Genomic DNA, 22,944 nt, shown 5'->3' on the forward strand with positions numbered 1-22,944 from the left:
GACTGCGGGGCCACTTCGCCTCTAGCTGCTCCGTTAAAACTCGCGGGCCTCCGCGGGCTCTAATTGAATTTGCCCGCAAGCAGCCGGAGCGGCCGGGCCGGGCCGGGGAAGGAGAGCGCCCAAGCCGAGGCCGCACCGGGGGAGGCCGCCGCACAAGTGCACTGAAAGCGCAAGTGCTCAGCCCGCGCCGTTGCCGCCGCCGCCGCCGCCGCCGGCCCTCGGCAGCTTCCTGCACGGGCGGCGGGCGCCGGCCTCCCGACCCCGATAAAACGGGTTTCCCCGCCCGTTGCCGCGGCAACGCCGGATGACCGATTTCCGACGTTGCCATGCGAACGCGGCCTCCGCGCCGCGCCGAAGCAAACGCCCCGGAGCGACGCCAGGCCGCCGCCGCCGTGCAGCTCCGGGCCGGGGGCTTCCCCGTTCACCCCCCCCCCGGGCCGAAAAGCCCCCGGCAGGGGGGTATTTTTTTTTGCGGTTGTCTCCCCTCGGCCGTCGCTGCCGCGCTGGGGGTGTGCCGGGGCCGGCGGGTGTTTTGGGGTGTTTTCGGCCGAGACGGGAGGATGCGCCGAGAGGCGGCCGCCGGCGCAGCAGCGGCTCTGCAGCCGCGGCACACGCAGACGAGTCTGATTGTTTGCAGCGGCAAAATTAAAAAAAAAAAGGAGAGAAACGACCTCAACGTGCAATTAGTTTAAGTGCAGCCAGAAAAGCAGCGCTTGCAAGTCGGCGCGTTAGCAATCACGAGCCCTGGACCTCCCGTGCTGCTAGAAACGGCTGCAAAAAAGCATCAGCGTCTGCTTTTAGGGAAACCCCGTTTTTTTCTTTTTCTAGGACAACAACGAAAGCTGGCAGCACACGGTGTGGACCCCCCCGCCCGGGCTGGCGACGCTCCCTCGCGTCCCTGCCACCCGCGAGAGGTGCCGAGCCGGGAGCGGGGAGCAAAGCCGGGTCGAGGCTGTGACCGCCCGGGGCGAGGAGGGGGGGGAAGTTTGGGGCCAGGGCGCCCGGTTTTTGGGAGCACCGGGGCGGAGGAGCGGGGGCGGCATCCTGGAGCCTCAGCGCCCTGCAAGAGCCTTCGCGAAGGGTCCCACGCCCGGGGGGGGGTGGGGGGGGCGCCGGCGGCAGCAGCCTGCAGCACCCGCCGCGGGGTGGCAGCAGATGCCACCGCTCGGGCCCGCATCCTGCGCGGCCCCTATAGCCGCGTTTCGTAGGGTCCTCATGGGGGGGGGGCTCGTCCACGCACAAGGGTTGCATTGGGCAAGATGCAAGAAGCTGCTTGATTTCCACCCGGGGCGGGGGGGGGCCTCTCCCGCGGCTCCGTCGGGCACCCCCGAACCGCGCCGACCCCCTCTTTAAATCCCCGCAGCCCTTTACACGGCCAGGAGTCGGAGCGATGCAAACGAGCGGCACTTTATTGTCGTTTCTGGCCGTGCCGCGAAAGGCAGGCGACAAACTGCAGCCGTACAAAATAACTGCGCCGGGGGTGGGTGTGCGTGTGTGTTTTTTTCTTTTTTTCTCACGTTTTCCTTTTGCGGCCCCGCTGGGAAGATCCTTTCACGGAAAGGACTAAGGAGCCCGCGCAGGGGGACAGCTCGGGAGTGCAAACGGCCCGGCGCGACGGTGGTGGGGGCCGCGTCACCCCTGGGTGCTCCCACCTGAGCCGTGCCACCGCCCTGCCTGGGGGCCGCGGGATAAGGGTTAGAAAGGGGGGAAAAGAAAAGAAGAAAAAATAATAATAATAAGAGAGAGAGGCCCCAATGCGGCTGGCTCACGGGGGCGGCCGGGGATGAATTTTGGCTCTTTTCCCCATCCCGGGGACACAGCTCCCGGGGCCCTTTCTCCTCCAAAAAACGTAACTGGGGGAGCACCAGCTCTGAGGCACCACGCAGCATCCCTCCACAGCTGCCCCATATATATATATAAAAATATATATATACGGGGCATATATATATATATATAAATATATATATATTTTATTCTGGCGGCCGCAGCGGAGCAGACCTTTGGCTAAGGAATCCCGCGGGAGCGCCGCGCGCCCTTTCCCATAGAGCCACAACCCTGCTTACGTGCACCACGTCCAAGAGCTCCGTTACTTTTTGGCACTGAATCCCCCCTCCCGTTCCTTCCCAATCCCCCCCCCGGCAATGTTTCTTATAAAAATAAGATTGTGCTTATTTATAAAATAATTTTTTTTTTTTAAGAAAAAGTTTCCAGTTAAAAAAAAGATGGCATATCAAAATATGGCAAAACTTTGGCTGTTGCTTGCTAAACTCCGATGAAAAGTATTGCCTGGAGAGACGGGGCGCCGCGAGAGCGAGCCGCCGCAACGCTTCGCCCCGTCGTGCCGACGGCAAGCGCGGGGTGCGGGCGCCTGCGGCCCGGCGCGGGAGGAAGGGCCCTTTTCTCGCGCGGCTGCTCGGAAGGGCGACGCTCGTCCACGTGCTTCGCGAAGGAGGAGCGGCGTCTCCGTTGCACAGGAGGGATCGGAGAGCGGAAATAACGTGAAAACGGGTCTGCAAGGCCCAGACATATATAAACATACGTACCTCTATATCTTTATATATGTGCTCTCTACATAGGTAACGATTGCTTCAGCAAGTGTTATTGCAGTAGCTTTACGGGTGACCCGTTCTGTCCCGTCTTCCTTTTCTTTTGGTTTCCGTGGGTGGCTTTATTTATTTATATACTTATTTATTTTTGGTTTTTGTTCCCCCTCCAAAAAGGAGGGCAAGCTCCGAAAAGCTCTGGCGGAGCCCCTGCGACGCCGGCGGGGGCACCTGCTCCGACTGAACGCCGACCCCTTCGGAAGAGGGGGGGGGGGGGGGGTTCGCCCCGTCCCCGCAGCCTCTCGGTCGCGTCGCCCCGTCCCCCGCCGGTGCCTCGAAGGCGCAGACGGTTCCCTGCCTCGTTATTGCTTAATTCTCGCTTTCCATACTGGCCTTTAAGGGTATTTACATCTCTTTGGCTTGGCTGCCCGCGAGGACCGAGTCCGAGTCCGGCGCTTCCCTCCCGAGGCTGCAGCTGCCCCAAAGCCCACGGGAGGCGATGGCAGTATCGAGAAAAAAGGGGGGGGAAAAGGGGGAAAAAAAAAAAAACCTTCTCAAGGCAGTAAGAAGAAAATACGCGTTGTCTTCCGCTAGATTAAATCCGTTGTGCTTCTCCGGGTGGAAGCAAGACGATGTTGGCCGAGCCGTCCCCCGAGGGAGGCGAGCAGGCCGCCGCGCTCTGCATCCCTGCAGCTCTCCGAGCGCAGCCGTCTCCGAGGCGGGGAAGTCGCGGGAAACGCGGCGGCGCCCTAAGCGGGTCGAGGGAACGGCGCCGGCGCCCGAGCCTCTCTCCCAATGCGGGCAGCCCGCCCCGGCTCAGACGACGAACTCGGGGACTTCGTCGTGGGCGAGGTCCAGCGAGAAGTACTTGCTGGTCCGCTTGGCCGGGAAGGTCTCCTGGATGTTGATGCACTGCCGGGCCAGGCAGCCGTTGCAGTAGAGGGTCTCCTCGGCCAGCCCGTGGCCGCAGCCGAAGGTGTAGCTCTGCGCCGTGTCCTGGCACAGGTCGGCGAGCTGCAAGAAGTCCTTCTGGTAGAGCCGGATGTCGTCCAGGCTCAAGCTGTGCCGGTCCGTGGACGTCTTGGGCTTTCGGCAGCCGGTCTGGGCAGAGCACAAGGTTACGGGGACGGAGCGGGTGGAAGGAGGGCAAGCCAGCGGCGGGGGCAAGCGGCACCGCGACGTCCCCCCGGGGCCGGGGCGGCAGCACCGAAACGCCCGCCTGGTGGCCACCAAGGATGGAGGTCCACCTGTGCCACCCCGGAGGAGCTTGGGGCGAAATCCCCAAACGCAGGGGTTCGGGGCTCGTTTCCGGGCGCGGGATAATTCCGGGCGGCACCTACCTGCGGCAGCGAGTCCGTGCTCTGCCCACGGAGCTTGACCACCGTTTCCGAGGAGCTGGAGGTGGAGGAGCTGATCTCCTTGACGATTAGCCCTGAGCCGAGGCGAGAGGAAGAGGATGGCGCGAAGGCTATTTAACAGCTCCGGCGGCCCCCGCCCCGACCCGCAGCCCCGGCGCGAAGCGGAAAGCCCGGCCCAGCCTCCGGGTGCGGGCACGGCTTTCGCCCCACGGCGGGTCGTTAGCACCGCGGCAATTTGCCGCGCGGGCTCGCGTTTCTGCTTTCGCACGCGGCTGAAAACGCACATCTCCCAAATCGACGCCTTGGGCGCATTTTGCGCCGCCTAAAATAAGGGATGCGACCGGCATTGCGGAACCCGAACGCTTCCCGTAAATAACGAGCCCGGGCGGGCGTTACCTGCGTGCCCGTTGAGCTGCCGCGACAGCAGCATGTCCTCCGTGATGTACACGCACATGTCGGGGCTGACCTCCAGCGCCAGCTCGCCCGCCTGCTCCAGCTCGCGCGGGTCGTCCACCAGCATCTCTATTTCTGCAGCCGGGCAGCAAAGGGGACGAGTCACCCACGCGCCGCGTGTTTTGGAGAGAAAAAGCAAAACAGCCCTGGGGATAAGGATCGCACTGGCTCCCGGGTCTGGGAAAGCAGCTCTTGGCGGGGATGGAGGCACAACGCTGAATGCAAACTGCGAGGCTGCAAGATCTCCATCCGTGGAGACGTTCAGACCTCACCCACGCAAGGCCCTGAGCAGCCCTGGCCCGACGTTAAAGCTCTGCTCCGAGCCGAGGGGTTGCACCAGGCCTCTCCGAAGTCCCTCCCAACCTAAATTACTCCATGAAACCCAAGCTGGAGAACATGGTTTGCACTGAAGGCAATGGATACACTTGTGCAGGGTCCACGCGCGCTGCACGGAAATGTATGTTTGCATCTGGTGGGAGGTGGGGGAGCTGCAAAAAGCAAGACCATGGGAGACGGGGGCATCTCCAAACGTGCCGTGTCCCACGCCAGCCTTACCGTCATCCTGGGAGTCTTCTTCCAGGCGGTCCTTGCCGCCGCTCTCCACGCCGGAGGTGTGGGAGCTGCCGTGGCTGGTCATGGAGCTGCAGGTCTTGAGCTTCCGGTGGACGCCGGGGCCGGAGAAGGCGTCCTCGGGCCCCATCTCCCGGGGCTTGGGGTCCATCTCGACGCCGGAGGTGTGGGAGCTGCTGTGGCTGGCGGTGGAGTGGCGCGAGAGGCGCTTGTGCCGGACGCTGCCCGCGCTGCTGCCGCTGGCCCGCGAGCGCTTCTCCAGCTGCTCCATGTCCAGGTCGAGGGTGTCGCTGATGTAGGACTCGCGGTACTGCTTCTTCTCTGCGGGGCGCGGGCACGCCGTCAGCACGCGCCACCCCGCACCACCCCGGGCGCCCACCTCAAGAGGCTTCTTGGTGCTCCCCAGCTTGGCTCTACGGGACCCTTGGGTGACACGTGGCCAAGCAGGGATGCAGGAGCATCCCGGGTTGTGGTGGTGGGCTTGCTCCTCACCGGAGCGGGTCCCTGGTGGCCACCTACCCTCGTTCTCCTCCAGCTTGCGGACCTGGCGCAGGACGGGCTGCAGGTTCATGTAGAGGCGGTGGCTGCTGCTGAGCAGCTGCAGGAGGTGGCGGGAGCGCAGCGGGCAGCCCGTGTAGTAGATGAGCTTCCGCGCCGAGGGCAGGCCGTCGGGCAGGATCTCAAACTTCTTGCCCTGCGGAGGAGGCGGCGGCGACGGGGGAGCTGAGCTGGCGGCGCCCCCGTGCCCCTTCGCCGCCGCCCGCACGAGGCTCGGCCGGCGGAGGAGCCTCCGCATCCCTCCCCCGCGGCGCCCTGCTCACCACGAACACCAGCTTCCCCACGTTGGTCCAGGGGAAGTCGTAGAGCAGCTGCTTCTCTTCATCCAGGTTCTGTTAAAGAGCAGAAATCCGGCCGGTTAGCAAGGCCGGCGCGCGCGAGCGGCAGGCGCGGGACCTCTTCCTCCTCCTCCTCCACCTCCTCCTCCCGTAGCTCCCATAGCTCCCGAACCTGGAAGATCTGTATGCCCCGCGTCGTCAGCCCCAGCGTCAGGGAGGCTTCCACTTCCCTTTTATCCTAAAACGGGAAAACAAATTTAAAAAAAGTGCTTCAAACCCGTGGTTTGCACCATAAAGCGGATCGATCTGCTCCCGAAACCCGGATGTCCCCCGATCCCCGCCGCCTCCCCCGCAGCGCAGCCTCGCGCGTTCAGCACCAGCCTGGAGACCGCGCACGATGCATCCGAACGCCGAGCTGCGCCCTTTGCTTTAATGCCTCTCTCTTAGTTCCCAAAACACGTTTGTCAGGGAGGAGACACCAAAAAGAAAAGAAAAGGAAAAAAAAACCCAGCAGCCCCGCGGCGATCTTGCTGCCGCGGGCCGCCCCTTGCCTTGTAGAGGCGGTAGTAGTGGACGGCCACGTCGTCCAGCCGCACGGCCTCCTTGATGTACTTGAGATGCGCCTCGGAGGCCGTCAGGGCAAACTGGTCCTTGTGCATGTTGGGCACGTGCTTCAGGATGTAGTCCTTGCCCCTCTTCGCCACCACCTGCATGGACGGGACCGTCGCGGGCGGCGATTCCGAGAGGAAAGGAAGGTGAGCGTTTCCCCTCGCCGGCAACGGCGCGGCGCGCGGCACCCACCCGAATGCGGCGCCGCGGGGACAAAAAAGAACGTGCAATTCCCGAGCGGGCTTTCGCTCCGGCGTTAAGCCAGCGTTCCCCGAGCAGCCCCGAAGGAGTTAAAACCACCCAAGGCCATCGAAAGCCCGCGCGGCCGGTTCCCGCGGGCTGCCCCCAAGGGCATCGCCCCGGCGTTTCCCAAGCCTGCGGCACGCGGCCACAAAGCCGGCGGGTTTTAATAACCGCGGCACCGAATATGGAGACCCGGAGGCAGCAGCGGAGGCCGGCTTTGGGGAAAACCCCGCGCCGGGCGCAAAGCGGAGCCGAATTCACCTCCCCGAGCATCCCCACCGCCCCGCACCTTGGCGCGCGGGGCCAGGCTCGCGGCGGCGCTCTTACCCACGCGGGGAAATAGGCTTCGGGCTCGAAGTACTTCCCGTAGTGCTTGTTGCGCTTGAAGTCGCCCAGGTCGGCTTGGAGGGCGAAGGCGGTGAGGAGGAAGTAAGCCTCCTCGCGCAGCACGCACTGCGAGTGCAGCACCTGCTTGCGCAGGTGCCAGTAGTAGTAGTAGCGCGCCGTCCGGTCGCTGCAAGAGAGCCGAGGTGTCCCCCCCCCCGTCGTTAAACCCTTCGTTCCCAGCGGTTTGCACGAATCCGTCGCGATTTTCGGCGCGGAGACGCGGCCCCCCCCGGCTCGAGCTCCTTACCTGATTAACCTGCCGTTCTCCACGTAATACTGCACTCGGAAGTGGATGATCATCGGCGGGCCGAACTGGTCGATCCCCTGCAACGGAGGAGGTAGCCGGGGTTTTGGCGGAGGCGCCGGCTCGCCACCGCGCTCGATGCCCCTCCGCGCTCGTGGCGGGCCGGCCCGGGGCAAAACCCAGCCCAGCCGACCGCCTTCCCACCCCCTGGGTGAAAACCCGCAGGAAACGGAGCTCGTTTGCGAACGCCGACGCAATTTTGGGGGGGGAGTTTTTCCATCGCCACGTCTCGCTTTTCCAGCCCAAAAAGTTTGCCACGTTTTGAAAATCGGAGGAGAGGATTTGGTTTTAGAGAAGCAGGAGGTCGCAGGAGGACCCCCTCTTCGGTCCCTCGGCCCACCGCCGCCAGCAGCGAGTGCCCGCTCGGGGACAGCACGGAAAGCTTCACGCCAAAAAGCCCTTTGCACGCTGCACTGAAATAATTAAAAGGTGGGCTGGGAAGGAGAAAAAAAATACTTGATTTTGAAAAGGGGAAGGAAGGGGCACTTAAAAAAATTCTGCTCCAATATATGGAATATATGGGGATAACATATGGAAACTACGGAGAGAAAAAATTACCGAGCCATCCGTGCCATCGAGCAGCGCTCGCCTGTGATTCGCTTTACACGCTCTACCGCTTCCCGCTCCAAAAACCCCACGCGTGGTCCAAAGCCGGGGAACCGCTCCCACCACCCGAAACCCCGCGCCGACTTCCCGTGCCCGGGAAGTGACCTGCAGCGGGGACGGAGCTGCCCTTACTGGCGTCATCTCTCCATGCAACACCTCACTGCTGACCTTGCTGGCCTCCTTCTTCCACTCCTTGGGGCAGTACTTGTAGAGCTTCTGGGACAGGTCCATGTACACGTGCTCATTGTCTGCGCGGGAGAGAGCCGGCCTCAGGAAGCGGGTCGCGTTTTCCCTTCCCGACAAAACACGGGAAAACACGAGCCCAGGCCCAGGGCCGCGGGGAGACAACTTGCTTCGCCATGGGCCACGGCAAGTTCTGCTGGAGAGCGGTGGTGTCTCTGCTGGAGACTCTCCCGCACACCTCAACTAGCCCTGAAAGGAGGGATCTGCATCCGGAAGCGGGACCAGCCCCCAAGGTCCCATCCCGTAAAAGGATTTGGAAGCAAGGCAGGAGGACATAGCTCCTGCTTTAACTTCGCATCTCCAAAGCTTCCCGTTTGCACCTCGTGATGCTAATTCACCAAGTGCTGCTCAGGGTCTCCCAGATCCACAGACGGACACTATGGATTACCAAAAGCCACCTAAGGGAGCCTGCACAAGCTTCTCCAGCTCAGGAGCCAGGATCTAGCAGCGCACCCATGCAGAGGGCTGCTCCCACCTGGGAAAAGTCCCCGGAGAACCTCCTGCACCTGCGGGAGATGGGACCGGCTCAAGGGGCAAAGGTGGACGTGATCTTGTTGGAAACCACCGCCGAGGCCAACATTGAGCTCCACCACCGCTTTCAGGCGCGCGCGCGCTCCCTGCCCCTCGCCGAGCCGCGCCGGCCCGCGGCACCGAGCCCGGAGCTGCGGCCGGAAGCCACTTACTCTGGATGACGCTGAGCCCGAAGAGGTGGCAGTCCTTCAGCCTCAGGAGGTCGCACACCTGCACGAGGAGCTCGTGACACAAGATCTTCACCTGCAGAAAGCCCAGGGCAGCTGGGGAGGCGACGCGAAGCCCGCCCTGCCGCGGACGCGCCGCGCGGAGCGCCTGCACTGCGGAGACCCGGCAGGTGCACGGAAAAACCTCTCCGCCCGCCCCAGCGGGACCGAGAGGGTCCCGGGCCGGGGTGCCAAATGCAACACCCATCTCCCGGCCCTTCCGCTTTGCAGGATGCAAGGAGATGGTTGCACCGGGCAAGCGCTTTCCTTCACCGGCGACTGCAAATGCACCGGGTTGCAGCCCTCCGGGTGTGCCGAAAGCGCCGGTGCTCAGCAGGAACCGGCGGGTTTCCCTCTCCAGGCCAGTCCCCCCGCTTTCGAAACCCAGCGCCCCGCGCCAGCCACCCAGCCCAGCCCAGCGCAGCCCGCAGCCGCTCACGTTGATGATGATGTTGAGGGAGTCGTCGTTGGGGAGGAAGATGCACACGCTGCGGCGGTCCTGCATGACTCTGTTGTTGTGGAAGTTCAGTTTGTTCATCGTGGTCCGGGCTCTGCCGCGGGGGCTCGGGCCGGCGCGCCGGGGCCGGGGCAGGCGCCTCACAGCCAGGCCGTGGCGGCCTCGGGCTCTGCCGGCGCCATACCTGCGGGAGAGCGGCCGTCAGGGCTGCTGGAGGCACGCGGGGACGGGCCCAGCTGCACGCTCGGCAGCTCCAACCTCTCCTTCCCCTCCCCGCAGCCTGCCCTGGCCTAGCAGCACTGACCCAGGTGCATTTACCCTGGGCTGCATTTACCTGGTTGCATTACCCAGGTGCATTTACCCTCAGCTGCATTTACCAGGTTGCATTACCTGGGTGCATTTACCCTGGGCTGCATTTACCAGGTTGCATTACCTGGGTGCATTTACCCTGGGCTGCATTTACCTGGTTGCATTACCCAGGTGCATTTACCCTGGGCTGCATTTACCAAAGGTTGCATTACCCGGGTGCATTTACCCTGGGCTGCATTTACCTGGTTGCATTACCCGGGTGCATTTACCCTGGGCTGCATTTACCTGGTTGCATTACCCGGGTGCATTTACCCTGGGCTGCATTTACCTGGTTGCATTACCCGGGTGCATTTACCCTGGGCTGCATTACCCGGGTGCATTTACCAGACTGCATTTACCAGGTAGCGTTATGTGGTTGCCTTTACCCTAGATCACATTACCCAGGTGCATTTACCCTGGGCTGCGTTTACCAGGGTGCATTACCTGGGTGCATTTACCCTGGGCTGCGTTTACCAGGGTGCATTACCCGGGTGCATTTACCCTGGGCTGCGTTTACCTGGGTGCATTACCCGGGTGCATTTACCCTGGGCTGCATTTACCTGGGTGCACTTACCGGGTAGCGTTACGTGGTTGCCTTTACCCTAGATCACATTACCCGGATGCATTTACCAGGCTGCGTTTACCCGAGGTCGCGTTTACCAGGTGCATTGACCCGAGGTCACGTTACCCAGGTGCATTTACCCTACGTTGCATTTTCCCTTTCCACCCTGGAAGGGGAAAGGACGCGGGGAGGGCACCTCACCCAACGCCGCCCCCAAACCCTGCACCACGCGAGCCCGTCACTGCTCCCGCGAGGACGCCCACCTCCTGCGCCGCTCTGTGGGGAAGGGAGCAACAGGAGCACCGGGAACGGGGGAACGGCTGCCCCGGACCGCAGCAAACGACACCCAAACCCCCTCCCTTGCATCGCCCGGCCGGCTCGAGGGTCGTGGCCCCGATGGGTGCACCCCACATCGGGGCGCCAGCCACGGCCATCCCCGCGGCGTCCCGGCGGCACCGGGTCCCCACCACCTGGGAAAGCGGGAACCAGCAGCTCTATTCTCACAGCTCAGCTTCCCAAAAGCCTCAGAAGAGGCTCTACCGGCACCCACGTGCTGGGAACGGAGCAGCCGGCTCCGGGGAGATCCGGCGCGGCGTTTCAGGAGGTTTCGCTGCAGCAGCCAAGCACAGAGGAGCTGCTGCCGGCTCCGCGGGCACCGAGCCCCGGAGTGCCGATCCCATCCGCACCTTCGGGATCGCTTCTCCCCCAGCCCCGCCGCTCGCGGGGTTGAGCAAAGAGAGACACCGAAACCGCTGCTATTTCCACAGGGTGTCACTCATCCCCCCTGCTGGGACCAAGCGGGCAAAGCCGTCCTAACCAGGAGCAACGCGGTTCGGGGTTATTTTAAGGGGAAAATCCCCCCCCCCGAGCAGTTTCCAGGCTGTGATGGTGCGGAAGAGCACAAACGCCTGCGCTACGGAGCAGGCAAAGATCTCTAAAATATCAGCTTTTTCCGAGCTGCGGGATTGACGCCGGCACTGAGAGCATCTCCCTCTTCCCCAAATATTTGCCTCAATCGAAAGGGAAACGCGTTTGGCTTCCGAAGCAGCTCTTACAGCGGGGCGGAGGCGCCCTGGGGATCCTCGGCACCAGGCCCGGGCAAAACCCACCGCCGTTTCATCGGGAAAAATCCGCCCATCCCGCTGGAGTGTGGATCCCAGCGCCGCGGGGCGATACGGCTCGCCACCGCCCCGCCGGGAGCTTTGGGGAAGCGGCTCCGGAGCGGAGACCCCCTCCGCGCGCCCGGGCGGAGAGCGTCGCCGCCAAACCCCCGTCCGGCCCGAAGCGAAAGTCCTCCCGGAGAGCCGCTGGGCGTTGGGAGGGAAAACCACGCCGTTTTATATATATAACACCTTTTCCCACGCTGAAATCCTTCCGGTTGCTCCCGCTGTGGGCCACCGGCCCGTCCGACCGCCCCAACTCCCCTGGGAAGCTGCCGTTCCCGGTCCCCGCCAGCTGCCGCCTATCCGGGCGGGCGCTCGCGAGCCGCAGTGCATCGAGGGGCGATGCCCGGCTGAGCGCCGCGCGGCGCCGGCTGGGAAGCCGGATTCCCAGGGCAGGAATTTCTCGTTTCGGGGAGCGCCGAGTGGGTTTTGCCCCACATCACAGGGCGCAGGTATGCGCGAGCTGTTCGCACAAGCTCGGAGGCTGTCGCTGAGCGCGGCTCCTGCCGACCCAAAAGCCAGATTAATTCACGCTTGCGGTCGCCCCGTAATTAAAATCGTCTCCGATTCTTCATGAACTCGACAGTTTCCTCCTAACGACCGGAGGCAGATGAAAGAGCCCTTCACTGGGAAAAAGGGCTCGGTTATAAATATTGCATTACTTCACCGGCCGCAAAGCTATTTGGATGCTGCGTGTTGGAAACTCGGCGTCGGAAGGGAGCGAGCCGGCTGCTCCCGCCCCGCGCGCGCCCGGGCTGCTGCCTCCCAGCCCGGCTTCCCGCCGGATCCGTCCTGCCGCCGCCCGGTCCCCCAGCGGCGGGCTCGCGATCGCTGCCGCCTCCTCCTCTTCCTCTTCCTCCCCTCCGGGAACGGCGCGGCCAGGGGACGACGGCGCGAGGGCCGAAAGCGCGGGGACGAAACCCGAGCCGGCTGCCGCTCCTCGGATCGCAGTGGCGATCGCGCGGCACCGTCGGAAACAACCCTCGCGGGGCCCCGCGAGCTGCGGCGGCTCGGGCAGCCACCCCCCCCGCCGCCACGCGCAAAGCCCCATCCGGCCGGGACCCGCGGCGTTTTCCAGCCGGGCATGAATCACCCTAGCGGGGCGCAGCCATTCCCGTGGTCTTCGTTTCCTTGCCGGAAAACGAGCCAACGGGCCCAGGCCCTGCAGAGGATGCACGCCGAGAAGGGACGGCGCCTGGCCACCGACGCCTGCGCCTGGTTTTCTTTCTTTTTCCTTCTTTTTTCCCCCTCCTTTTCCTTTCCTGTTATGGAATCAAGCCCTTCCATTCCATTTCCTTCCGGAAAACTTCTCCACAAGCTTCAGGGATTAAACTAATAGCTGCTAAGGACTTCCAGGTGCATCGGGTCGGCGGAGAGATTCCCGCGCCGCAGCAGCCTTCTGCCCGGGCTGCTCGCGCCGGATCCCCCAGCGGGGCCGTTTACACCGAAAGCGGAAATTTCCCAAGTGCAGCCGGCGGGATCGTAGCGAAGGGCGCCAAGGATGCGCGGGGACAAGCGGCAGCTCCCGGCCCGGCGGCTCCCTCCGCGGGGAAGGCGCAGCCCCCTGAGAACAGCGGCATCCGCGAGTCCTTCGGGACCTGCTCTTGGCCCCGGCTTGAAAAAACCGCAAGCGGCCGAGCAGGCTGCCGCATCCCGCCGGCACCGCGCTCGCATCCCAGCCTCCTTGCTCCTAAGCGGCGAGAAGTTGCTTTTCCGCGGTGCTTCGTCACGGAGAGGGAAGCGGGGGCGGTTTCCTTCCCGGGGCGGCCAGCGCGCTCCCACTCCCACTCCCGCTCCCGCTCCCGCGTGCCACCGGCTCGGCTCGGCCGAGGCAGAGCAGGGCCAGGCTGCGCCCGTCGCTCGGCGGCATCAGCAAACTTCGGCTTCCCGAGCACAAACGGGGAAACGCTTTTTGTTTTCTGTTGTTTGAAAAATATCATAAGCCCGCTTTTCCGGAAAAAAAAAAAAACATAAAACTAAATTACCAACCGGGCAGATATTTTAACCACAACCATAGTTTGTATACTCCATCTGGAGCCCAAAGCACTTCTTTTCTCTTTTTTTTTTTAAAGCGGGAGGGAGCTGACATCATCTTAATTTGAAATTCACATTTATTTTTACATCTGGTCTGAATTAATCTTTTTCAGTGTACTGACTTTCATGTAATGGAATAATTGCTTACAGATTCGGGTTGTAAAGCGTTTGAATAAACCGAGTTTAAAAAAAGAACTCCTTTGCAAACCGATACTGAAAAGCCAGTACCTATAACCAAATCCCAATGCGCCTGCAGGCCGGGCAGTTTTAAATGCAACAACATCACTTTTGAGCATTTTATCCAAAAGAGAGCAAATAAATCCATGCTCTAAGAACCAGCGAGCGCAAGCAAGCACAGCGGAAAAAAAACCAGGACAAGCAGCGCAGGCATTAGGTAGAGCAGAAAAGCTCTGCACATCCAGCAATTCAATCAGCGCAGCGCCGTAATGTTTCTGGAAAAGAAGAGTTTGGCTCAGAGGGAAAAACATCCTCATGACTAGAAACCGCCTCAGCCTCGATGGGCAGGAAGCTGAGCCCGGCCGGCGAGGCGACAGCGGCCCCGCGGCGAGGCCGGCAGCCCCGGCCGGCATCGCTCCCCGCCGCGGGAGCCTCCCGTTCCCGCCGCGGTGGAAGGAGCGAAGCGGGGCTGTTTGCGTCCTCCTCTCCTAGGAGCGTGGCTTAGCGCACCGTACTCATCCGGCAGGAGTGCGAATCCAGCGGCACAGCGATCCTGCAAACGCTTCGCTCGCGGGAGCCGGCCGAGGGATCCGCGAACACCAAGAGCATCCGAAAGCCCGCCGCCCCGCTCGCGGAAATCCCACTCGACGCCCTGCAGCAGCGCGGGCAAATCGCTCCTTGCGGCACGGCGCCGGAGCGTCAGCTTAGGAGCATCGCACGGCCTGGGACCCCGATTCCCGCTGCCGTGCGGGCGGCGTGCTGCTTAAAGCCCAGTTCACGAGCTCCCGGGGTTTATCCTCGTGACGTCCGTAATCCAGCCGGGATCCACATGCCCGGTCCTAGCCCCAGGGACCGTTTGCTGGCACCACCTCGCTCGGTGCTGAGCATCCCGGGAAACTCGCTGCTCTGTGCCGCGACTCCACCGTGCCGGCCTCCGATCCGGGGCCCTCCCTCACCCTCAGCACGACGGGCACCGTCCGGAGAAGGGCAGCCGGACCCGGCACGGAGCAGGTCCCGGGGGCAAGCAGGACCCGTGGGCGACAGGGTCCCACGGGCGAGCGGCCCCACGGACGAGAGGACAGACGGACAGACAGACGAGGGGTCCCGGGGGCGAGCGGGAGCCAGGGGCCGGGGCCGGGGGGCAGCGGGCGCCGGCGGAGGCTTCGCGGAGCAGCCGCGACGCTGTTAAATTTCAACTCCCTGCGCCCGGCCAGAGGAAATGACTCGCATTCCTGGAAAATGAAGCCACTCGCAGTTTTCCAACACCACCAACTAATCCCCCAAGTGCAACAAGCAGCCGGCGCCGCCGCCGCCGCCCGCCGCCGCTGCCCCGGCCGGGCCGCTGCCGCCGGGGCCGGGCCGAGCCGCGCTGCGGCTCCGCGGGCCGGGACGAGCCGGGACGAGCCGGGACGAGCCGGGACGAGCCGGGCCGGGCCGGGGCGCGCAGCGGGACCGGGAGCGGGAGCGGGACGCGCAGCGCAGCGGGGCCGGGGCGCGCAGCGGGGCGCCGGGCGCGCACCTACCTGCGGCTCCGGGACCGCGCTGCCTGCTCCGCCGAGCCGAGCCGTGCTGAGCCGAGCCGTGCTGAGCCGAGCCGAGCCGAGCCCAGCCCAGCCGAGCGCAGCCCAGCCCGCCGCCCCCGCCCCTTCCCGGGCCGCGCCGCGCCGCGCCGCCCCGAGCAGCACCGGCGCCGCCTCCCGCCTCGGCGCGGCCCCGGGGGCAGCGGCGGCCCCGCGGCGGGGGAGTCCCGGCTGCTCCCCAGCCGGCCCGCGGGGACCCCGGCGTCCTGCTGGGGGGGGCGGGGGGCAGCACCCCCCCCCCGGGGGTCTCGGTGTCCCACCTCCCCTGGGAGGGGACCCCAGCATCCTCCCCCGGGGGTCCCGGCATCCCCCTCGGGGAGCCCCAGCATCCCACCTCCCCTGGGAGGGGACCCCAGCATCCTCCCCCGGGGGTCCCGGCATCCCCACTGGGAGGCCCCAGCATCCTCCCCAGGTGGACCCCGGAGCCCTTTAGGGGGACCCGAGCATCGTCCTGGGGGAGACCCACGCATCCCCCCAGGAGACATCCGTGCATCCTCCTGGGGAGGAACCTAAGTGTCCTCCTGGGGGGACCCGAGCATCCTCCCGGGGGCACCCCAGAGTCCTTACGGGGGGAGCTGAGCCTTCCCCCTGGGAGGGGACCTCAGCATCCTCCTGGGGGGACCCATGCATCCTCTCGAGGGGGGATCAACGTCCTTACAGGGGACTGAGCACCCCATGTCCCCCGGGAGGGGACCCGAGCATCCTCCTGGGGGGACCCGAGCATCCCCCCAGCAAGGCCCTGAGCATCCTCCTTGCCGGCGCTTGAGCCAGCGTGGGGGAGGCAAGTTGAGGCAGAAGCAGGATTAGAGCCGGGTCCAGCTCCCAGCAAGGCCCCCACCGGTGTCGGTGGCGTGGCACAGCCGGGCCCGGCTCAGCGCGCGCGAGGACGCTAATGCGCGAGCACGGCGCTCACCCCCAGGCTGCCCCGGCCCCGGAACAGCCGCCCCGCGAATTAGCAACGCGGCGCCTTCGCGGCGCTCCTTCCGCAGCAGCGCCATATGGCAAGGTTGTTTCGGGAGTAGTTATTTATTCCTCGCTTTCGAGCGTCTACAGGCGTTTTTTCGGGCTGACCTGCGAGGCCGGCTCAGCCCCCGCAGTCCCCGCGCCGCTCGCGGCGAGAACAGCCGCTCGCTCCCGGACCTAAATACGGCGCAGCTCCGCCGCCAGCGCCCCGCCGCTCCTCCCCGAAACCTGCTTCCAGCTCGGCAGTCCGCGCCGGGCGACCGCATCGCACGAGCGCGGTACCTGCAGCGGGACCCACGGTGCTGCTCTTCCCACGGGAAAACCCACGCTCCGGCCCGGCCGGCCGGCCGAAGAGCTCGGAAAGATGGACCTCGGCCCACCGCCGTCCGCTCTGCCTCTCAAATGACATTTCCCTTTAACAATTCTGGAATTAATATTGCTAAAAAAAAAAAAAAAGAAAGAAACAACCCCACCCCTCCGAGAAGCGGAAGCGCAGATGGAAAATGTCATAAATTGAACCCTGTTTTTCTTTTCTTTTTTTCTTTTTTTTTGGACAAGGTTTAACCGAGCTAATTGCACCGCTAGGCATATCTCAAAAAAAGAAAAGGGAAAAAAAAAAAAAAAAAAAGAGGAGTTGCGGTTATGGCTGAAAATATCGTTTGCATAAAATATACAGAATTTTTTCGCACTAGATATATTTATATTAACAGGGTAGGAAAATAGCAGCTGTTCGCTGCGCTCCTGCATCCCCGTCGGCCGAGGCTCCTTCCCAGCAGCGTTTCAAGGACGGCCCCGCCGGCGACGGGCGACGCCGCGCGCCTCCGCCAGCCCCCTTATCCCGCCCGCGCTTCCCTCGCGGCTCCGCTAACGGCAAAGAAACCTGCCCAGAGACACCGGATGCAAAACCCGTCGGCGCCACGGGGCCGAGGCCGGGGAGAGCCGCCGGCTCCGAGCACCCGGGCGGCAGGCAGCCTCCGACGGCCGGGCGGGAATGCCAGAAATGCAGGAGCAGCCCCATCCGGAGGCGACGCAGACCCCGGCCCGGGGCGGGCGGCAGGGCAGCGCGCGGGGCCGGGGGGATATTTTTAGCCCGTGCGCGTGCCTGCTCCTCCGCTCCCTTCCGAGCGCTCCGGAGCCGGTTGGCTGATTTCAATCAAACCCCGACAGAGGGGCCGGCGTCTCCGAGGCGCTCGCCGCGGTATTAGACATCAGAGAATCCACCGCGTGCAACCCTAACGCGCTTGCCCCGCTGGAGCCGCTCCGTTCGTGCCCCTGTCGTACTCCCATCCCGTTAGGGCAGGCCTTTGCCATATATATACTTAAACCGGGCAAACCGCAGTGCCGAAGCGCCCGGAAGCCCCGTCGCACGCAGGCGCCGAGGTCTGGAAAGCGTTGGCTGCACGGGGGCCACGCAGCCGGCCGTGAAAAGCCCCCCCGAGCGGCGCTAGAAGAGTTTTCCAGGCTTTTATTGCCAGAGAGGTCACGGCCGGCGTGTCTCGGGGGGCTGGTTGCCGCTCCAGGGCGGCCGGAGCCGGCAGGCAGGTGCCTCTCCATCCCGGGAAACAGGACTCTGCCCTGGCGCTTTGCAAACATGCGGCATCGCAGCAGGGAAAAGCAGTCCCGGCCGCCCTCCCCCTGCCCCGCGCCCCGCGGCCGTGTCCTAAACGCCCGCATCGGCCCCGGGCACGGACATCAGCCCAGCAGCGGGGCGAAAGGCTCCCAGCACCACTGCGTTCGGCGCCGGCTGCAAGTACTAGGCTGCTCCCATGGGAAGTGCTGCCAGAGGCGTCCGGCTGCCGGGGAGCGCGGGAGACTCGAGGGCGTCCTTACGCATCTATAAGAGCAAGCAAATATGTTTGAAAGGCTGCAAAACCGGGGTCTATTAGCTGGATCTCCACCGGACGAGGCAGTATTTAGGTCTCTCCTTTTGCATGCATAATGCATGCATATAGATACATATACAAAAATATATGTGCATGCATATATATATATATACACATATATCTAAATATAAAGCCCAGAGAAGGCAGCTTTCCCCCAGTGCCTGCGGTTCAAAACGTCTCCCGCACTGATCCCTGCAGCCCCGGCCGGGCTGCTCCGCCTGCCTCGCTCCGAGCCGCTTTGCTTCCGATCAGAGGGTGACGAATTTATCGGTCTCAGCGTGACGCTGCCGAGGGACCGCAGCAACGGGACGCGCCTGTTTGGGGTGGTTCGAAGGGCAAAGGAAGGCGAGAGTTTGCCGAGACGGTGAATCAGGTGCAAGTGGCTGCGAAAGCCCCCGGTTTTTAAGGCAGACTCTCATCCCCTTGCAAAAAACCAACCCCTGGGAGTTTTAGGCGGCGGCGTTGCAAGTCGCCTCTGCAAATGCACGGCCGAGGGGCTCTGGTGTCGCTGCCGAGCGCCGTCTGGGGCTGGCTCCCTCCGCCGGCGCGACTGGCACCACGGGATCGGGCGCTCCAGTCCAGCGCCCCCGTTGGCGTTTACAAGGCTGACTCTTAAGCTGCTGCATTAAAAATAATAATAATAATAATAATAATAATAATAATAATAATAATAATAATATTAGGCCTCCTCTCCTTTGCATCAGTGCGTTCACACCCAGCCTAAGCCGATGCGGCACCTCCTCCCGGCCGGCTCCGCGAGACGCCGTGGTTGCCGGCAGCAGGTATTGCTCAAAGCTCGCCGGCCGCGGTGCGTGTTTGTATCGCTCCGGATCCCCGAAAAATAGGTCACTTGCCGCAGCCGCGGGAAGCGTCCCGCGGTGCTCCCGGGCCGGCCGGGCTGCGGCGAGCGTGCCGGAGCCCTTTGAACCGCGCAGCGCCGGGTGTTTTTGAGCCGGCCGATGGGCAGCTGCCTTCGCTCTGCCTGTGCCCGGTGCAATCAGCGCTGCTGGGGACGCGAGGGGCGCTGGATTTCTTTGCGTGGCGCAGAACGGTGATGAACGTGCCGCAGGTGCTTGGCACGCTTTTGCGGGCAGGGGAGAGCGCAAACAGGAGAGAAGCACCTTAAAAAAGGGTTGTAAAACGGCAATAGGGGCAGCAGTGCAGCGAAACGCCGGCGGAGCTGGCAGGCAGCGCGCGCCCAGCCCGGCTTTGCTTATCCCACAGGGGCAGGAGATGCCTGCAAACGGCTCGAGGGGAGAAGACTCGGCGGTAAGAAACGAGCCGGGACTTTCCGCGGGCAGCGAGCCAGCGAGATCCCTTTTACGTGCTATCGCGAGCGCCTGGTTTCCTTGGGGCAGGTTCCCTGAGCGCTCGGGGTCGCCAGGACCATGGCCGGGCTGCCGGCGCTCGGCTGCCGGGATGCGGCAGGAGGCCGGGAGCGAGCGGCGCCGCTCGCCTGCGCCCGCTGCTTCGGGCTCGTCGGTGCCGCTCGGCCTCAGCACGTGCTAAGGCGGCTGCGTCGCATCCGCAAAATGGGTAAAACCTTCCAAAAAATACAAGCGCTCCAGCCGTGGCGGGGTGGAGAGCTGCTGTCTCGGGGCGATGGGGGAGAGCCGCGTGGGATAACGGCGTGCCCCGGTGGCACGGGACGTTCGCTTGTCATCGTGCGCTCCGTAAATCAAGATAGAGCAAACGGGCCGTCCGGAAGAAGAAGGCGCAGGAGGGCCGCGGCGGGAACACCTGCCCTTCCGTCTTCCCACGAGGCCGCGGCTGTTTTTGCAATCAGACCGCCAGGCGCAAGGAACATGGAAAAACAGCAAAGGCCCCAATTTTTCCCTGGTCTGTGCAATTCCCGGTGACGGCTTTGCAGAACCGGAGCCCAGCGGACCAGGAAAATGCACCCAATTTGTAAAGCTGAACGGACGACGCCGTCGAATGCTCTGGGCGAGCGTTCACGGGGGAGAAGAGCAGGGAAAAAGCCGAGGTACTTTTTTCCCGGCCTCTGCCCAAACGCTTCTTACTTACACTGAACAGACACTCCGAACAGGAACATGTTGATAAACACTTTTCTTTCCAGGGTATAGAGGAACGTCTTAAAAAAAAATCTGCGTTCCTTTAATAGATAGTTTGCATTCAAGGTAATTAAACTTTAATCAACAAAGCCAAGGAAACCAAGGAGGTTTTTTTCCACTAGAGACGAGATGGAGTTGGAGATGGCCCTGATTAGCTGCCTATCAAACGCGATATACCCCATGAGGGAAATACCACCAAGCTATATTTGCTCCTCGCCGGAGTTTGCGCAGGACCGAGCCGCCCACGGTATAACACCCGCTGGAAATTTTCCATTAGGGAAAAACGCCAGGCTGTGCAAAGCAAAGATGCATTTTCGGGCCGCGCTTTCGGCTTGCAGGCGCCGCAGCCCCGGAGCGCGGCGGGTGCCGGCGAAAGCGGTCGCTCGCGCCGGGAGAGGTTCCTCCGCTGCCGGCTGGCCGGGGCTGCGCGGGAGGAGAGGAGGAAGGCAGGGAGGGGGGGAACCTCCGCCCGGAATACGGCAGGAAAAGGGAAATGGGGTCCCTGGAGAAATTGCCATGCGGGAAGATGGTGGTAAAAGAACGGTTGGGTTTTTTTTTTTCCCCCTCCTCGATCCAAGAGTTTTATGGAGGGTTTTGGCAAATCTGGATGTTTCTTTTGATGGGACAAAATAAAATAAAATAAGGGTCTTTTTCCTGCGATGGCCTTGTGAGCGTCCAGTGGCGGCCGTTCCCAGCAGCCTGGCCGAGCCTGGGAATAAAACCTCCCGAGCAAGGGAGGGAAGTGCAAACGGAGAGCAACCAACTTGGGGATGAGGGGTTCGCAACGCCTCCGAATATCGCCCCTCTTCGCCGTGAGCGGGGCCTTCGGGGACAGGGAAACGGGAGCGCCGTGCCGGCTCCCGCGGCGCGAGGGGACAGGGAGGCCCGAAGGATCGAGGGAGGAGAGGCCGGCAAAAAAGAGGAGGCGGAAATAAAAACTAATTAACTCATAAATTTGCTCGCTTGGCTCGGGGGCAGCGTGAAACCGGTCCAGAATGACTCACGCCAACTAAATCCGCTGGAGTGGGTTTAAATCCGCGAGGGACCTGCGCGGAGCAGGGCCTCGGGGCGGCAGCCGCCCGTCTGCCGCAGCGGCAGCCCGGCGCGGGGACCGCGTGCGGCTCAGCGCCGCCCCGGGGGCCGCTCGGCTTGCTTTTTCGCAGGGTGGCTCTCGCACGCCCTGCAGCTGTGGCCTCAAAGAAGGAGAGGGGGCGAGCGCGTGTTTTCCCCTCAAAATTGGCTAATTGCAGAGACAGTGGGAAATTCCCCCTCCGCAGAGCCAAAGCAACCGCAGTGGGAGGCGAAGGGAATCTGCTCCCGGAAGGCAGCGCGGAGCGGGCGGTGCGAGGGTCGGTCCTCCTAAAAGCTAACCCCGAAGCAGGCACGTAAGTGTGCAGCCAGCGGTTTTCCACCACGCGCAGCTTGGAGACGGGGGCTGAAAGCCCTGGGGAGAAGCGGGCACATGGCCATTTTATTGGGAAACCTTGTGTCCATGGGCTTGTTGGCCCAAACGGTGCAAATGGGGTCTGCAAAAGGCAGCCTGTCCCCTGCTCCGGCCCTCGGCAGCACCACGCTGGGATGCTGCGTTGCACCGGGATGCTGCATTGTGCCAGGATGCTGCACTGCACCGGGATGCTGCATTGCACAGGGATGCTGCATTGTGCCAGGATGCTGCACTGCACCGGGATGCTGCATTGCACAGGGATGCTGCATTGCACCGGGATGCTGCATTGTGCCGGGATGCTGCATCCCGCCAGGATGCTGCACTGCACCAGGACACTGCACCATGCGGGGATGCTGCATTGCACCTGGATGCTGCACTGTGCCGGGATGCTGCACTGCACTGGGACACTGCACCGTGCCGGGATGCCACACCGCACTGGATGCCAAACTGCACCGGATGCCGCACCACACTAGTGCACTGCACCGCGCCGGCACATTGCACTGCGCCGGGATGCCGCTCCGTGCCGGCATGCCGGGCCGCCCGGCGTGTTGCTGCACGCACGCCGGGGAGGCGCCGACTTCCCCTGCGCTCCCACTCGCCCGGGTCTCGCCTCGTTCCTGGGCGATGACTGCGTGCGATTGCTCCACCCGAGAGCCTCTAGCCACGGGGCGAGCTTCTCCCCGCGCCGAAACGCGGCCGCCAGCGGGCAGCCCGGGCAAGCCGAGGTCCTTTCGCGCCCCTCGCACCCCACCCTCGCTCCCCGTGCCGAAATCCCCTTGCACGAGAGCCGGCGGCCGCGGCGAGTCCGGCCCCGCTTTGCCCCGTCCCGTGTCCCAGCCCAGCGTCTGCCTCTCCGCAGGGCCGTATTTTATCCGTATTTTATTCCAGGATGTATTTTATAGTATTAATTATGTATCTGATGCCATAGGCACACGGCTGCCTGCATCCGCCTCTCGAGCACCCGGGGCTGCGCCCGTCGCAGCAGTGACCTGGGATCGGGGCCTCCGAACCACACTCCGGAGCAAAAACAAGTAGCAAAAGCCAGCTTTAGGGGGGGGGGAAAAAAGAGAGCGGGAGAAAGCCTGCAACTGAGTTGTTTTTCCTCCCTGGAGGCTTTGGCAGAAATTCACTTTCCATTTTTTCCTTTTTTTTCCTCTCTCTGTCTCTGCTTTTTAATATTTTTGACTAATACATTAACTGAAGGCTTTCGCCTCCTGACAAAACCCGGGCTCCCCGCCAGCACATATTTTTGATAATTCGTTCATTATTAAATGAAATAAAAGAGATTATTAAAAAAAAAAAGGGGGGACGTGGGAACGTCTGCATCCAAGAAACACTGTTTACGGGTCGGATGAAGAGTTTCTTCAGCTGC

The 22,944-nt window shown here is 63.1% G+C and overlaps 1 protein-coding gene across 3 annotated transcripts; it reads right to left on the reverse strand.

Moving 5' to 3' along the window:
• Positions 1-1,391: 1,391 nt before the first annotated feature.
• FRMD6 (FERM domain containing 6) lies at positions 1,392-15,253 on the reverse strand. 3 transcript variants are annotated; one of them, XM_067295179.1, is made up of 14 exons: positions 15,154-15,253; positions 9,329-9,530; positions 8,836-8,926; positions 8,078-8,157; positions 7,247-7,323; positions 6,940-7,126; positions 6,312-6,467; positions 5,933-5,998; positions 5,746-5,814; positions 5,444-5,618; positions 4,910-5,245; positions 4,298-4,429; positions 3,884-3,975; positions 1,392-3,644 (listed from the first exon to the last, which is right to left on the reverse strand). In XM_067295179.1, the coding sequence occupies exons 2-14, from the start codon at positions 9,425-9,427 to the stop codon at positions 3,360-3,362; spliced, it is 1,845 nt and encodes a 614-aa protein (XP_067151280.1). In that variant the 5' UTR covers positions 9,428-9,530; positions 15,154-15,253; the 3' UTR covers positions 1,392-3,359. The 3 variants fall into 3 exon arrangements, with proteins under 3 accessions (XP_067151280.1, XP_067151278.1, XP_067151277.1); XM_067295177.1 differs by having other exon boundaries at positions 8,042-8,157; XM_067295176.1 differs by having other exon boundaries at positions 8,015-8,157.
• Between the last annotated feature and the right edge of the window lie 7,691 nt (positions 15,254-22,944).

This window comes from Apteryx mantelli, chromosome 4, assembly GCF_036417845.1.
Source record: "Apteryx mantelli isolate bAptMan1 chromosome 4, bAptMan1.hap1, whole genome shotgun sequence".
Taxonomy (NCBI): domain Eukaryota; kingdom Metazoa; phylum Chordata; class Aves; order Apterygiformes; family Apterygidae; genus Apteryx; species Apteryx mantelli.